At 46.6% G+C, this 15,317-nt stretch overlaps 1 protein-coding gene across 1 annotated transcript in view; it reads left to right on the forward strand.

Moving 5' to 3' along the window:
• The window catches only part of LOC310777977 (myosin light chain kinase, smooth muscle-like), a gene marked incomplete at both ends in the record, with an annotated part of 130,041 nt that extends 115,210 nt beyond the window's left edge, over positions 1-14,831 (forward strand). The window contains 3 exons of the mRNA XM_083638307.1: positions 8,920-8,967; positions 11,845-11,972; positions 14,706-14,831. Coding sequence (XP_083494433.1) covers positions 8,920-8,967; positions 11,845-11,972; positions 14,706-14,831 — 302 coding nt within the window. The remainder of the gene's footprint in view (positions 1-8,919; positions 8,968-11,844; positions 11,973-14,705) is intronic.
• Positions 14,832-15,317: the final 486 nt, after the last annotated feature.

Below are 15,317 nucleotides of genomic sequence, written 5' to 3' on the forward strand. Positions count from 1 at the left end.
TACTGTGAGACATGGCAGCTGCCTGTGTTTGGTGCCTCCGCTAAATAGTCCGTGCGGAAACGAAGCGAGAGAGACAGGTAAGGTTCCTCTCCTTCCAGCGCCGTCTGCGCCGCATGGGAGTTTAAACTGACGGACTGTTGTGAAACAAAACACTCGGTGTAGCGGAGCCTCTGCGGTTATATAACCGTGACGTTTTAAATCGCGGTTAATAGTCAAACCGGTTAACCCCTGCATCCCTATGTAGCTGTATTGTTGTCTGGGTGGAAACAGTAGGACAGTAGGCTTATACACACTGTACAGATACATGTGGTGTAGCTGTATTGTTGTCTGGGTGGAAACAGTAGGACAGTAGGCTTATACACACTGTACAGATACATGTGGTGTAGCTGTATTGTTGTCTGGGTGGAAACAGTAGGACAGTAGGCTTATACACACTGTACAGATACATGTGGTATAGCTGTATTGTTGTCTGGGTGGAAACAGTAGGACAGTAGGCTTATACACACTGTACAGATACATGTGGTGTAGCTGTATTGTTGTCTGGGTGGAAACAGTAGGACAGTAGGCTTATACACACTGTACAGTGCCAGAAACAGGTGGTGATAATGAGATAACGGGAGAAATAGAGGATAATCGTGACCCCGGGAGAGGGCAATGGGGAGTCTCCCGGGAAAAAACGGGAGGGTTGAACTTGGCAAGTAGACAGTCTTTATTTATGTACAGTATAGTCAGTGTATATCTATAGTATATATCTATAGTATATGTATAGTTAGTATATATCTGCATGTGTGACTGTGTTCGGTAGAGATTGTAAAGTGAGACCGGCTCCTCAGTGCAGTGCAGTGGTCACCAGTGTGCCAGCCCACCTGGCATGCTGGGATAGACGAATCAAGCGCCCCCTAAGCTGTTAGCACATAGTTGGTGTGGACCCAGTGTGGAAGTGACGAGTTGTTGACTATACATCATGTTGGCTCGCGCTCGCAGCTGCTGAGAGAGAGAGAGAGAGTGTGTGTGTGCATGTTGTGCATGTGTTTGTCTCGGTGTCGGAGTGTGTGTTATTGTGTGTTTTGGATATTTGTGTATATGAGTCACTGACACCATGGTAGCTGTTAAAGAGTGGGACCCCGGTCCTTCATTACAGCACATAGCACACAGACAGAAGTAACTCATTACAGCACATAGCACACAGACAGAAGTAACTCATTACAGCACATAGCACACAGACAGAAGTAACTCATTACAGCACATAGCACACAGACAGAAGTAACTCATTACAGCACATAGCACACAGACAGAAGTAACTCATTACAGCACATAGCACACAGACAGAAGTAACTCATTACAGCACATAGCACACAGACAGAAGTAACTCATTACAGCTGAAGGAAAGTAGTAGGAAAGTTGAAGGAAATTGCACTCAGGGTTCAGAGTTCAGCATAGATTTCAGGGTTCAGGTTTGTGCATTGACTTTATATATTATCTGGACTAAGTGAGCCCATTGGTTTTTGATACCAGAAAATGAAGCTCGAATATCCTGCTTCCTGGTCATGTTTGAATGTTTGATGGATTTTTCTGGAGCATTGTGTCTAAAACATTGGAATGTAAATCTAATGGAGGGCTAATGGCTGTGTTAACCCTAACCCAAATCTAATGGAGGGCTAATGGCTCTTCATTCATTCATTTAAATCTAATGGAGTTTGATTTGGTTCGGCTCAGTTTAGGGCGTTTTTACACCTGCACTTTTAGTCTGGGTAATTCGGACTCTGGTTGGTTTTGCCCCTTGGTTTTCCCCCTTGGGGGAAACCAACCTTCATTTGGGCAGGTGTGAACAGTAATCACACTCATGTGCAAACCAAAACAAACGCACTGAGACCCTTTAGAGGAGGTGGTCTGGGTCCGCTCCCAAATCAACTCAGTTCATGTGGGGTGGGAATGTGATCCAACTTTGATCTGACCCAACTACAGCAGTAATTCCTACTGTAGTATTACAACTACAGCAGTATAGTAGTACTACTGGGGCCGGTTGCACCAAGTGGTCTTAACTATGCCTGGTCGTAACTCCTACGTCGGTCTTAGTTAAGACCAGTCTTTAGAGTGGATTTCCGCCTGTTGCACCAACACGGCTTACGTCTGGTCTTAACTATGCTGGTCGTAGCAATGCGCGTCCATGTGAATTGCCAGGGAATGCACTCTGATTGGATGATGTTGCAAAAATGTGCCTCGCGACCTGCTTGGAGCGTCACTGTGCCACTACGCTCTATCAGCCACTACTGTATGTGCATCACTACACCCTCCCTCATCCCACCCTCCCTCGCTCCGGGGGAAAAATGGCGGCGATTGAGCCAGACAGACAGTCTGAATGAAATTGAATGTAACGTTCCCAATTCTATGTATTACATTCTAAAAAATTAACGGCAACATTTGGGAAGGCTAAGCCACACAACTAGTTAGTTATAATCTAACATCGTGCTTTCAAAGACGGAGAACTGGCTGTGTTACGACGATGACGGTAAGGACTCAAAACAGTCTCCGCGGAGATCTCTGTTACAGGCAGGCTCTACACCTCCTCCTGACCAGGCGTAACTCTTACCGCCTGGGCTTAGTGAAAATAAGGCTTAAGCCGTCTTGGTGCAACCGGCGTAGCTGTTAGGTCGTAAAGTTACGACCAACTTAGCTTAAGACCAGTGTAAGACCAGTTGGTGCAACTGGCCCCTGTAGTATTACAACTACAGCAGTATAGTAGTACTACTGTAGTATTACAACTACAGCAGTATAGTTTTACTACTGTAGTACGTACAACCATAGCAGTATGACATTACTACTGTAGTATTACAACTACAGCAGTATAGTATTACTACTGTAGTATTACAACTACAGCAGTATAGTATTACTATTGTAGTATTACAACTACAGCAGTATAGTTTTACTACTGTAGTACGTACAACCATAGCAGTATGACATTACTACTGTAGTATTACAACTACAGCAGTATAGTATTACTACTGTAGTATTACAACTACAGCAGTATAGTATTACTACTGTAGTATTACAACTACAGCAGTATAGTTTTACTACTGTAGTACGTACAACCATAGCAGTATGACATTACTACTGTAGTATTACAACTACAGCAGTATAGTATTACTACTGTAGTATTACAACTACAGCAGTATAGTAGTACTACTGTAGTATTACAACTACAGCAGTATAGTTTTACTACTGTAGTACGTACAACCGTAGCAGTATGACATTACTACTGTAGTATTACAACTACAGCAGTATAGTATTACTACTGTAGAATTACAACTATAGCAGCTTACAGTATAGTATTTTCAAGACGTTTCCTCAAAGTTCATTCAGCATTCTGCTGGTACATTTTTGCCTATTAACCAGATGATGAATGAAGCTGCGCGTTAGTAAGTCATGCGCTACGCCCCGGCTGTATCCAGCTGTCAGCCGCTGATTGGATCATTCATTCACCAATCACAGCCATTCTCACAATAAGGTGGTCCATTTAAATACGGCCTCCTCTCTCACTCTGATCTGCTCCACCCATGCTGCCTCACAATGCTGCTGCTGGCAATGCTTTGCCTCCACCACCCCAGCCTCCACCTTTATAGCTCAGTCTGCTTGGCTCAAAGGCTAATCATGTATTCTAGCTCAGAGTCTGCATGGCTCAAAAAGTGAACATGTATTCCATGTCTTGCTTAGGCTCCCTCTGTTACTCACTATGGCTGTACATTTGTCTGGAATCTTGTATCACCATGGGGGGATTTTCGCTGCCCTCCCTGCTCGGCGTAGCTTGATGCTGGGCTGGTTCAGGGACGAGCATCTTCTGTAAAGAGCGGAGCCTTCAACATAACTATTTCCATTTATGCAATAAATGGTCAAATCTATGACGAGAGTTATGAGTAAATTCCTAAGGAGCCCCTTAAGTCCCAAAAGGTGATTTTTATTTTATTTTGTGTGAACAAGTTGTTTATCTTGTGCAAACAAGATAATAACTTGTATTTATCTTGTGGATATAAATATCACCTTTCAGGACTTTAGTAGCTCTGTAAATACTAACTCTGCCATTGCTTCATGTTAAACTACATGCATAGTGCATGTGCACTACCTGTAGTCCAGAACACAGGACCTTCTTCCTGTATTATTTCTTGCACCCATGCCCGAAACATCTGACCAATAAGCAGAGTGATAGAAACATCTGACCAATAAGCAGAGTGATAGAAACATCTGACCAATAAGCAGAGTGATAGTTCAAGTTCAAGTTCATCTTTATTGTCATATGTATAAATACAATGACATTGTTATGCTCAGAGCACCCTCAGCCTAAACACACAAGGACATGGTCACACAGACCCGACAAGAAAGAAAGAAAGTGTAACCCTACATAACTCTGTAGGCTCCACAACACAACAGGGCTATACACTCAAGTGTATATAGTTATATAGGTCAGGCCATATCTGACATCATGTACATGAATACCAGAGCAAGAGTGCAAACTCCGGACGGATTAACAGAAGAATTCCAACTCAAGACAGGGGTGCTACAGGGAGACACACTGGCACCAGATCTGTTTATAATAGTGCTGGACTATGTATGCACTAAGAGACAAGGGGAATGAACTTGGATTTACCATCAAGCCACGTCAGAGTAGATGTCTACAGGCCCAAGTACTACGTTCATATGAGAATGAAATCAGAGAAGCCCAGGAACTCTTCACCCACCGAGTGGGGAGAGAGAGTGCTGTAGTTGAGAGTGGAGAGAGAGAGAGTGCTGTAGTTGAGAGTGGAGAGAGAGAGAGTGCTGTAGTTGAGAGTGGAGAGAGAGAGTGCTGTAGTTGAGAGTGGAGAGAGAGAGTGCTGTAGTTGAGAGTGGAGAGAGAGAGAGTGCTGTAGTTGAGAGTGGAGAGAGAGAGTGCTGTAGTTGAGAGTGGAGAGAGAGTGTGCTGTAGTTGAGAGTGGAGAGAGAGAGAGTGCTGTAGTTGAGAGTGGAGAGAGAGAGTGCTGTAGTTGAGAGTGGAGAGAGAGAGAGTGCTGTAGTTGAGAGTGGAGAGAGAGAGAGTGCTGTAGTTGAGAGTGGAGAGAGAGAGTGCTGTAGTTGAGAGTGGAGAGAGAGAGTGCTGTAGTTGAGAGTGGAGAGAGAGAGAGTGCTGTAGTTGAGAGTGGAGAGAGAGAGTGCTGTAGTTGAGAGTGGAGAGAGAGTGTGCTGTAGTTGAGAGTGGAGAGAGAGAGTGCTGTAGTTGAGAGTGGAGAGAGAGAGAGTGCTGTAGTTGAGAGTGGAGAGAGTGCTGTAGTTGAGAGTGGAGAGAGAGAGTGCTGTAGTTGAGAGTGGAGAGAGAGAGAGTGCTGTAGTTGAGAGTGGAGAGAGAGAGAGTGCTGTAGTTGAGAGTGGAGAGAGAGAGTGCTGTAGTTGAGAGTGGAGAGAGAGAGAGTGCTGTAGTTGAGAGTGGAGAGAGAGAGAGTGCTGTAGTTGAGAGTGGAGAGAGAGAGTGCTGTAGTTGAGAGTGGAGAGAGAGAGTGCTGTAGTTGAGAGTGGAGAGAGAGAGAGTGCTGTAGTTGAGAGTGGAGAGAGAGAGTGCTGTAGTTGAGAGTGGAGAGAGAGTGTGCTGTAGTTGAGAGTGGAGAGAGAGAGTGCTGTAGTTGAGAGTGGAGAGAGAGAGAGTGCTGTAGTTGAGAGTGGAGAGAGTGCTGTAGTTGAGAGTGGAGAGAGAGAGTGCTGTAGTTGAGAGTGGAGAGAGAGAGTGCTGTAGTTGAGAGTGGAGAGAGAGAGTGTGCTGTATTGAGAGTGGAGAGAGTGCTGTAGTTGAGAGTGGAGAGAGAGAGTGCTGTAGTTGAGAGTGGAGAGAGAGAGAGTGCTGTAGTTGAGAGTGGAGAGAGTGCTGTAGTTGAGAGTGGAGAGAGAGAGTGCTGTAGTTGAGAGTGGAGAGAGAGAGTGCTGTAGTTGAGAGTGGAGAGAGAGAGTGTGCTGTATTGAGAGTGGAGAGAGTGCTGTAGTTGAGAGTGGAGAGAGAGAGTGCTGTAGTTGAGAGTGGAGAGAGAGTGCTGTAGTTGAGAGTGGAGAGAGAGAGTGTGCTGTATTGAGAGTGGAGAGAGTGCTGTAGTTGAGAGTGGAGAGAGAGAGTGCTGTAGTTGAGAGTGGAGAGAGAGAGTGCTGTAGTTGAGAGTGGAGAGAGTGCTGTAGTTGAGAGTGGAGAGAGAGTGTGCTGTAGTTGAGAGTGGAGAGAGAGAGTGCTGTAGTTGAGAGTGGAGAGAGAGAGAGTGCTGTAGTTGAGAGTGGAGAGAGAGAGTGCTGTAGTTGAGAGTGGAGAGAGAGAGTGCTGTAGAGAGAGAGTGCTGTAGTTGAGAGTGGAGAGAGAGAGAGTGCTGTAGTTGAGAGTGGAGAGAGAGTGTGCTGTAGTTGAGAGTGGAGAGAGAGAGAGTGCTGTAGTTGAGAGTGGAGAGAGAGAGTGCTGTAGTTGAGAGTGGAGAGAGAGAGTGCTGTAGTTGAGAGTGGAGAGAGAGAGTGCTGTAGTTGAGAGTGGAGAGAGAGAGTGTTGTAGTTGAGAGTGGAGAGAGAGAGAGAGTGCTGTAGTTGAGAGTGGAGAGAGATAGTGCTGTAGTTGAGTGTGGAGAGAGAGAGTGCTGTAGTTGAGAGTGGAGAGAGAGAGAGTGCTGTAGTTGAGAGTGGAGAGAGAGAGTGCTGTAGTTGAGAGTGGAGAGAGAAAGAGAGTGCTGTAGTTGAGAGTGGAGAGAGAGAGAGTGCTGTAGTTGAGAGTGGAGAGAGAGTGTGCTGTAGTTGAGAGTGGAGAGAGAGAGAGTGCTGTAGTTGAGAGTGGAGAGAGAGTGTGCTGTAGTTGAGAGTGGAGAGAGAGAGAGTGCTGTAGTTGAGAGTGGAGAGAGAGTGTGCTGTAGTTGAGAGTGGAGAGAGAGAGAGTGCTGTAGTTGAGAGTGGAGAGAGAGTGTGCTGTAGTTGAGAGTGGAGAGAGAGAGTGCTGTAGTTGAGAGTGGAGAGAGAGTGTGCTGTAGTTGAGAGTGGAGAGAGAGAGAGTGCTGTAGTTGAGAGTGGAGAGAGAGAGTGCTGTAGTTGAGAGTGGAGAGAGAGAGGGCGAGACACAGGGCAGGACACAGGGCTGACTGCAGTATGCAGGCGAGGGAGGAATGGAGATCCATCATTGCCAGAGGAACCCACTCGACCTGATGATGATGATATACCACAATCCTACAATACAATACAATGTGATTAACAATACAGACAAAGTGACAAGTGCGTTTCAGTGCATATGGTTGAGCTGTTCAGCAGCCTGCCTGCCTGGGGAAGAAACTATTACTGAGACAGTTGGTGTGTGATTGGATGCTCCGGTAAAGTTTTTTTTGGATGGGAGGAGTGAGAACAGGGTATGAGCGGGGTGGCTGGTGTCTTTGATGATGTTCTGAGCTTTCTTCTTACAGCTTAGATGTTATGGAGTTGTGGCAGTTGGTTGGTTTTAGCTGCTGCCTTCACAGTCCTCTGTAAGCGTCTGCAGTCCTTCACAGTCCTCTGTAAGCGTCTGCAGTCCTTCACAGTCCTCTGTAAGCGTCTGCAGTCCTTCACAGTCCTCTGTAAGCGTCTGCAGTCCTTCACAGTCCTCTGTAAGCGTCTGCAGTCCTTCACAGTCCTCTGTAAGCGTCTGCAGTCCTTCACAGTCCTCTGTAAGCGTCTGCAGTCCTTCACAGTCCTCTGTAAGCGTCTGCAGTCCTGGCCAGTCAGGTTGTCAAAGCACACTGTGATGCAACCTGTCAGAACACTTTCTATGGTGCAACGATAGAAATTCACAAGAGCTTTGGTACTCAAGCCAAATCTCTTGAGGCACCTCAAACCATGTGACGTGGTTTGTAGTGATGCATTTTGCTTGCCTTGGATTTTCCTCTGTGTGAAAAGAAAGCGAACCAAACGACAAATTCATCAACTGATTCAGACCAAAGCAAACAATCACAGGTAAAATAAAAACTGCCTAAGATGCTGCCAGAGGTTGGGCTGTCACAGAACAACAGCTCTTCTCTGTCAGTTTGGTCTGAGGGCACAAAGAGTTTTGGATTGGAAAAACCACATGTTTTTCTTTCCAGCAAAGGAGGGAGGGAGGGAGGGAGGAAGGCTTCTCTAAGCAGAAAGAGAGAGAATAAATATCATCAGAGCTTAATAGTCTCTCTCTCTCTCTCTCTCTCTCTCTCTCTCTCTCTCTCTCTCTCTCTCTCTCCATTTTTAAAGTGACAGTGGTCTGAATAAATAAAAACACCAGGAACTATTTCCTGGATCCTGAGGAACTATTTTTAGAATGTCCATATAGGGTCAACAGAGAAGATCTCCATCCACTCTCTCAATCTCTATCTCTCTCTCTCTCTCTCCCTCTCTCTGTCTGTCTTACTGTGTCTCTCTCTCTCCCTCTCTCTGTCTCTCCCTCTGTGTCTCTCTCTGTCTCTCTGCCTCTGTCTCTCCCTCTGTGTCTCTGTCTCTGCCTCTGTCTCTCCCTCTGTGTCTCTGTCTCTCTGCCTCTGTCTCTCCCTCTGTGTCTCTCTCTGTCTGTCTGTTTCGCTGTCTCTCTCTCTCTGTGTCTCTCTCTGTGTCTCTCTGTCTCTCTCTCTGTCTTCTCTGTCTCTCTCTCTCTGTCTCTCCCTCTGTGTCTCTCTGTGTCTCTCTTTTTATTGCCACGAATGTTACAACGATATTACTAAAGCATCAAGAATCAATGAAACAAAACAATATTAATACAATGTTAAGATACATAGGAGACACACTATGAACATCTATCTGTGTATGGGTTTATGTTATTTCAACACAGATCACATCATACATCGTGTGTGTGTGTGTGTGTGTGTGTGTGTGTGTGTGTGTGTGTGTGTGTGTGTGTGTGTGTGTACTCTCTGTTGTTGTTGACCAGCTGTTTTCTCTCTCCACCAGAGGAGGCCACGATAAAGAAACCAACACCAAAGACTCCTCCCAAACAAGGTGAGTGACACATATCTATCCATCTATCCTATATCTATCTATCTATCCATCTATCCATCTATCCTATATCTATCTATCTATCCTATATCTATCTATCCTATATCTATCTATCCATCTATCCTATATCTATCTATCTATCCTATATCTATCTATCCTATATCTATCTATCCATCTATCCTATATCTATCTATCTATCCTATATCTATCTATCCTATATCTATCTATCCATCTATCCTATATCTATCTATCTATCCATCTATCCTATATCTATCTATCCATCTATCCTATATCTATCTATCTATCCATCTATCCTATATCTATCTATCCTATATCTATCCATCTATCCTATATCTATCTATCCATCTATCCTATATATATATATATCCTATATCTATCCATCTATCCTATATCTATCTATCTATCTATCTATCTGTAGTTTCTGTAAATAGAGTACCTCAGGGATGATGTATTTTTGTAGTCGGAAGGCGCGGACATGTTGGATCTTACGGGGAAAAGTCAATGGGGTTTTAGAATGAAGTGTTTTCTAAAAATCACATTTAAAAAAACAACACATTTACGTTTCAAAAAGCATAAAAGTGATTCACGTTTGTGAAGATGATCCTGCTGAAACCAAATTATTCCCACTCCCATAAACTTTTGTTAACCACAGACCTTATTTGATGCATTTCAGTGAAATCCCCATTCTAAAACCCCATTGACTTTACCCCGTAGGATCCAACATGCTACTTCCGGATTCATTCCTGTTTTGCTCTATGAAGCTGTGGTGCCAACAAGCTCCAACTACATTCACCAGTTGCCCTGCTGGTGACGGCACAAGTTTAACCCTGAATGTCAGAACTGTTAGCGTCTTAGCATGTTAGCAATCCATGGCAGCAAGCCAAACCTCTGGGCTCAGTGACTTCCTGCTGTAGATAGATATCTGTCTGGTGCACAACTCTTGACAAGTGGTTAAGGACCGCCCCCTAAGAGCAAAACAATATGCATGACAGATATATGAATTGACCAACCATAGATGGCGAGCCGGAATTCCGCAAGAGCCCAGCTAATCAGATTTGGCCCGGGATTTCTCCTGGTGCAAATGCAGGGAAGCAGGAAATGCTGATTTGTGATTCAGACTCTTCATGGTTTGGAAGCATGCTGATGTAAGACCATGCTCTGAGTCCCTTCATATAGAAGCTATAGTCCAGCGGGTCACAGCAAGATTGGCGTTCATATAGAAGCTATAGTCCAGCGGGTCACAGCAAGATTGGCGATCAGTTTTCGTAAAATATTTTTGAAAACGCCAATATTTGAAATCTACACAGTTGATTTGTCGCAATAAAAATTCTCAGAAGTGAATTTAGTGGTAAAATAGTATCGAAAATAATTAAAAAATAATAATAATTAAAAAAATACCGTTGTTGCTCCTCTTTCTCTACTACTTTACGCTCCTTACTTGAATGCCGAAATGAATGCTGGGATGTTCATGTCGACAAGCTCAAAAACACATTACCAGCGGATGCAGCCTTAGTAAAATGGCGTGTCAAAAACACTTCCGGGAATTGTAACTGTTCTTGGCAAAATGCAAACTGTGTATTGGGACCAGTGTTGAGCAAGTTACTTTCAAAATGTAATATACTACATATTACTAGTTACTTTCATTTGAAAGTAATACGTTACTTTACAATATTACTTTCTGTGTAGAGTAACTCATTACTTATTACACTACTTTTGCATTACTTTCACCAAAATAACAGCAGCAGCAGAATGACATTGCCGCCCCGGAACCATCCCGAAAAATAATTTCATCCGCCTTGAAGTCAGTGTAAACAATCCAAAATTCTAAATGTTATTCTTTTCCTTTGTTATTGTCATCTGTAGTGGTTATTTGCATAAAAACACACAGTTTGATTAGGAAATGATTGTATCTTTTTGAAATATGTGCTTTGATTTAATCAAATGTAACTCAAGTAACTGGTATAATATTACTGAAATCCTATAAGTAATAAGTTATATTACTGAGTTACTGCTAAAAGTAATATATTACATGTAATATGTAACTGTTGTAATGAGTTACCCCCAACACTGATTGGGACAGTACTTGGGCTGCGACTGATGATGTTGCACAAGAACACAAGCATAGACAAGAACACAGATCGAGAACGGCCTGTTGATCTGAATGAGAATGACCATTCTGTTCAGAGGTAACCCCCCCCCCCCCCCCCCCCCCCCCCCCCCAGCCTGGCGGCGCTGCGGGTTGCCAGATATAGAAGTGCCTCACATCGCTGCCTGGTGTAAACCAAGCCCTCTTTTGAGAAGCTGATATCCAACCGATCTGGCAACCCAATGCTGCAGCTGTCAGAGCTGCAACACACTGCAGCTTAACAGGGGTTGTGTGTGTGTGTGTGTGTGTGTGTGTGTGTGTGTGTGTGTGTGTGTGTGTGTGGGCGGGGGGGCATGTCTATAGCTACTGCTGTGGATTGATATGGGATTGGAGCGATCAGGCAGGGAACACAACTTTACACACACACGCACACACGTGTGCGCACACACATGCACACACACGCGCGTGCACACATACACACGCGTGCACACACACGCGCGCACACACACACACACACACGCACACACACACACACACACACACACACACACACACACACACACACAGTTGGATGGAGAGCAGTGATCGCAGCCTGCTGGTCAGCATTGAGTGATTGATTGCCTATCCTCTCTGTCTAGCCCCGCCCCTTTTAAAAGCTGCAGATTTGGTTGGCTAGTCATTACTGGTGATTTCCCCCCTCCCCTCAGATCCTGGACAGTACATTGTTTTTGCTTATTACTGATTGGTTATTGACACCCTCCCCCTCTCTTCAGCCCTGCCCCCTAAGATCCTGCAGTTCCCTGAGGATATGAAGAAGCTGGCGGGACAGAAGGTCCAGATCGCCTGCAGGTTCTCCGGAGCTCCGCCCATCACCTGCACCTGGCTCAAGTTCAGGAAACCGGTAAGACTCACAGCCATTATTTAGATTGAGATTGATTCATTTGCATGATAAACACAGCAAGAAAAGAAGAAGCAAAATGTGCAGGTGAGATTTAGAAAAGCCCGAGGCAGGGCAGGCAGGGCCTAGGCAGGCAGGGCCTAGGCAGACAGGGCCTAGGCAGGCAGGGTCTAGGCAGACAGGGCCTAGGCAGGCAGGGCCTAGGCAGGCAGGGCCTAGGCAGGCAGGGTCTAGGCAGACAGGGCCTAGGCAGGCAGGGCCTAGGCAGGCAGGGTCTAGGCAGGCAGGGTCTAGGCAGACAGGGCCTAGGCAGGCAGGGCCTAGGCAGACAGGGCCTAGGCAGGCAGGGTCTAGGCAGGCAGGGCCTAGGCAGGCAGGGTCTAGGCAGACAGGGCCTAGGCAGGCAGGGCCTAGGCAGGCAGGGCCTAGGCAGGCAGGGTCTAGGCAGACAGGGCCTAGGCAGGCAGGGCCTAGGCAGGCAGGGTCTAGGCAGGCAGGGTCTAGGCAGACAGGGCCTAGGCAGGCAGGGCCTAGGCAGACAGGGCCTAGGCAGGCAGGGTCTAGGCAGGCAGGGTCTAGGCAGACAGGGCCTAGGCAGACAGGATCTAGGCAGACATGATCTAGGCAGACAGGATCTAGGCAGAAAGGATCTAGGCAGACAGGATCTAGGCAGACAGGGCCTAGGCAGACAGGATCTAGGCAGACAGGGCCTAGGCAGACAGGGCCTAGGCAGACAGGATCTAGGCAGACAGGATCTAGGCAGACAGGATCTAGGCAGACAGGGCCTAGGCAGGCAGGGCCTAGGCAGGCAGGGTCTAGGCAGACAGGGCCTAGGCAGACAGGGCCTAGGCAGACAGGATCTAGGCAGACAGGATCTAGGCAGACAGGATCTAGGCAGACAGGATCTAGGCAGACAGGATCTAGGCAGACAGGGCCTAGTCAGGCAGGACCTAGGCAGGCAGGGCCTAGGAAGACAGGGCCTAGGCAGACAGGGCCTAGGCAGACAGGGCCTAGGCAGACAGGTCCTAGGCAGACAGGGCCTAGGCAGACAGGGCCTAGGCAGACAGGATCTAGGCAGACAGGGCCTAGGCAGGCAGGGCCTAGGAAGGCAGGGCCTAGGCAGACAGGGCCTAGGAAGACAGGGCCTAGGCAGACAGGGCCTAGGAAGACAGGGCCTAGGCAGACAGGGCCTAGGAAGACAGGGTCTAGGCAGACAGGGCCTAGGAAGACAGGGCCTAGGCAGACAGGGCCTAGGAAGGCAGGGTCTAGGCAGGCAGGGCCTAGGCAGGCAGGGCCTAGGAAGACAGGGCCTAGGAAGACAGGGCCTAGGCAGACAGGGCCTAGGAAGGCAGGGTCTAGGCAGACAGGGCCTAGGCAGGCAGGGCCTAGGCAGACAGGGCCTAGGAAGACAGGGCCTAGGCAGACAGGGCCTAGGAAGACAGGGTCTAGGAAGACAGGGTCTAGGAAGACAGGGCCTAGGCAGACAGGGCCTAGGCAGACAGGGCCTAGGAAGGCAGGGCCTAGGAAGACAGGGCCTAGGAAGACAGGGTCTAGGAAGACAGGGCCTAGGCAGACAGGGCCTAGGAAGGCAGGGCCTAGGCAGACAGGGCCTAGGAAGACAGGCCCTAGGCAGACAGGGCCTAGACAGACAGGGCCTAGGAAGACAGGGTCTAGGAAGACAGGGTCTAGGCAGGCAGGGCCTAGTCAGGCAGGTCCTAGGCAGACAGGATCTAGGCAGACAGGGCCTAGGCAGGCAGGGCCTAGGCAGACAGGGCCTAGGCAGGCAGGGCCTAGGCAGGGGTTCCATGTGAGCCCACTTTGACCTCATATAAATCTAGGCACCCCATACATTCACATTTGGGTAATATCAGTGACATCATCAGTTATGTCACATGTAATGCTGACTAATCTGAGAATTCTGCCTTTAATCTGAGAATTCTGACATTAGGAGGACTTACCCCCTAGATATGTATCAGAACAGTGATTTGAAAATACCTATGGAAAAAACCAAGAAATGACATATGCTCTTGTCTATACTAAACTCTTTGGCTGTCCTCAGCTCAATAATTTTTTTGGGAAATCGACGCCATTACAGTTTGCCCACCGCCTCGAAAATAATTTATTTGAGAGCTGCAATATCTTTATAAATATCAACAACTAGCCAACGCTGGTGGCCTGTATTAAAACAGTGTTGCTTAAAATGGTTGAAAGTTATATCAATTTGGTAATTCAGTGGCAAACTAGAAATTTAATTATTTTTTCCATGTATGTGTATGTAGCGTGTATCTATCGCTAAAAGAGCATAATTGACGCGAGGCTTGCACACCGCACAATAGGACAAACCCCCCGCTCTGGGGTAACACAATGCGAGATTTCTCCACGTCATTCCCTCGTCTAACTAGCGATAAACCGCGCCATGAAATCCTTTTTTAATTTGCGTTTTGGGGCTTTTCGTGATTCTTGTTAAAAGTTACAGCACCTCTGATTTTTCCTCAGGCAGGCAGCGCAGGGCAGAGGTGCAGAGCTCTTCTCCTCCTCAGTCAGCCCATTCAGTCTGTCCAAACTCAATACCGATATAATCTCAGTATGAGATTCAGGGAAATATATTATAGTAGCCGATGTGTTTAGAGCAGTGTTGTGATGTTGTCACGTCGTAGTATAGCGTTATATTTTACATGTGCGCTAAACTGCGATGAGATTTGTTTGCGGAAATGTCAGACTGTTCCCATGCAAAAGCCCCCGCCTCTGATGTTGCCCGCCTCGGCCATGACTGAGAGGCTCTGCTGTGTGCTGCTGCTGCGCGCGCCCCCGGAGCTTGGGGCTCCGTGCATGTGCAGAGCAGACTGTGACTCTCCCGCTTGACTGGCCGGGAGAAAGTGCTTATGATTGATGATATGATGGCCATGTCGTTCCTTTTATGATTATAGTGGCGTTTATTGATAGTATTGTGTTACATAGGAGTTGGTAGGAAAATAACAGGCGATTGTAATCAATTTACAGGTGATTAACAGGTCAAGTGACATCATGGGAATAGGCTTGTAGTTGTGAGGAGCCGAAAGGGTACAGGGGAGTAGGGGAGTAACTATCTTGAAATCCATAGTCTTTGGGGACAACCTGACGTCAGGTTGTACCAAATCTCCCATTCATTTGAGGGCAAAAAAAAGCAGTGTTCCACCCTTAGAGGGCGCTTATGCCAGTTATGCTGCTGAAAAATGATACAAATGGTAAAATGGCAACAGTTTGGTCACAAATGTGGACATTTTGACCAGCATTCTTCAGACATCACCCCCAAAGTCATATATATTGGTTAAAAGCTGAAAAAAAGTGTTTTGGAGGTAAGTTCTCCTT

The sequence above is a fragment of the Poromitra crassiceps genome, assembly GCF_964638095.1.
Source record: "Poromitra crassiceps genome assembly, chromosome: 6".
NCBI classification, from domain to species: Eukaryota; Metazoa; Chordata; class Actinopteri; order Beryciformes; family Melamphaidae; genus Poromitra; species Poromitra crassiceps.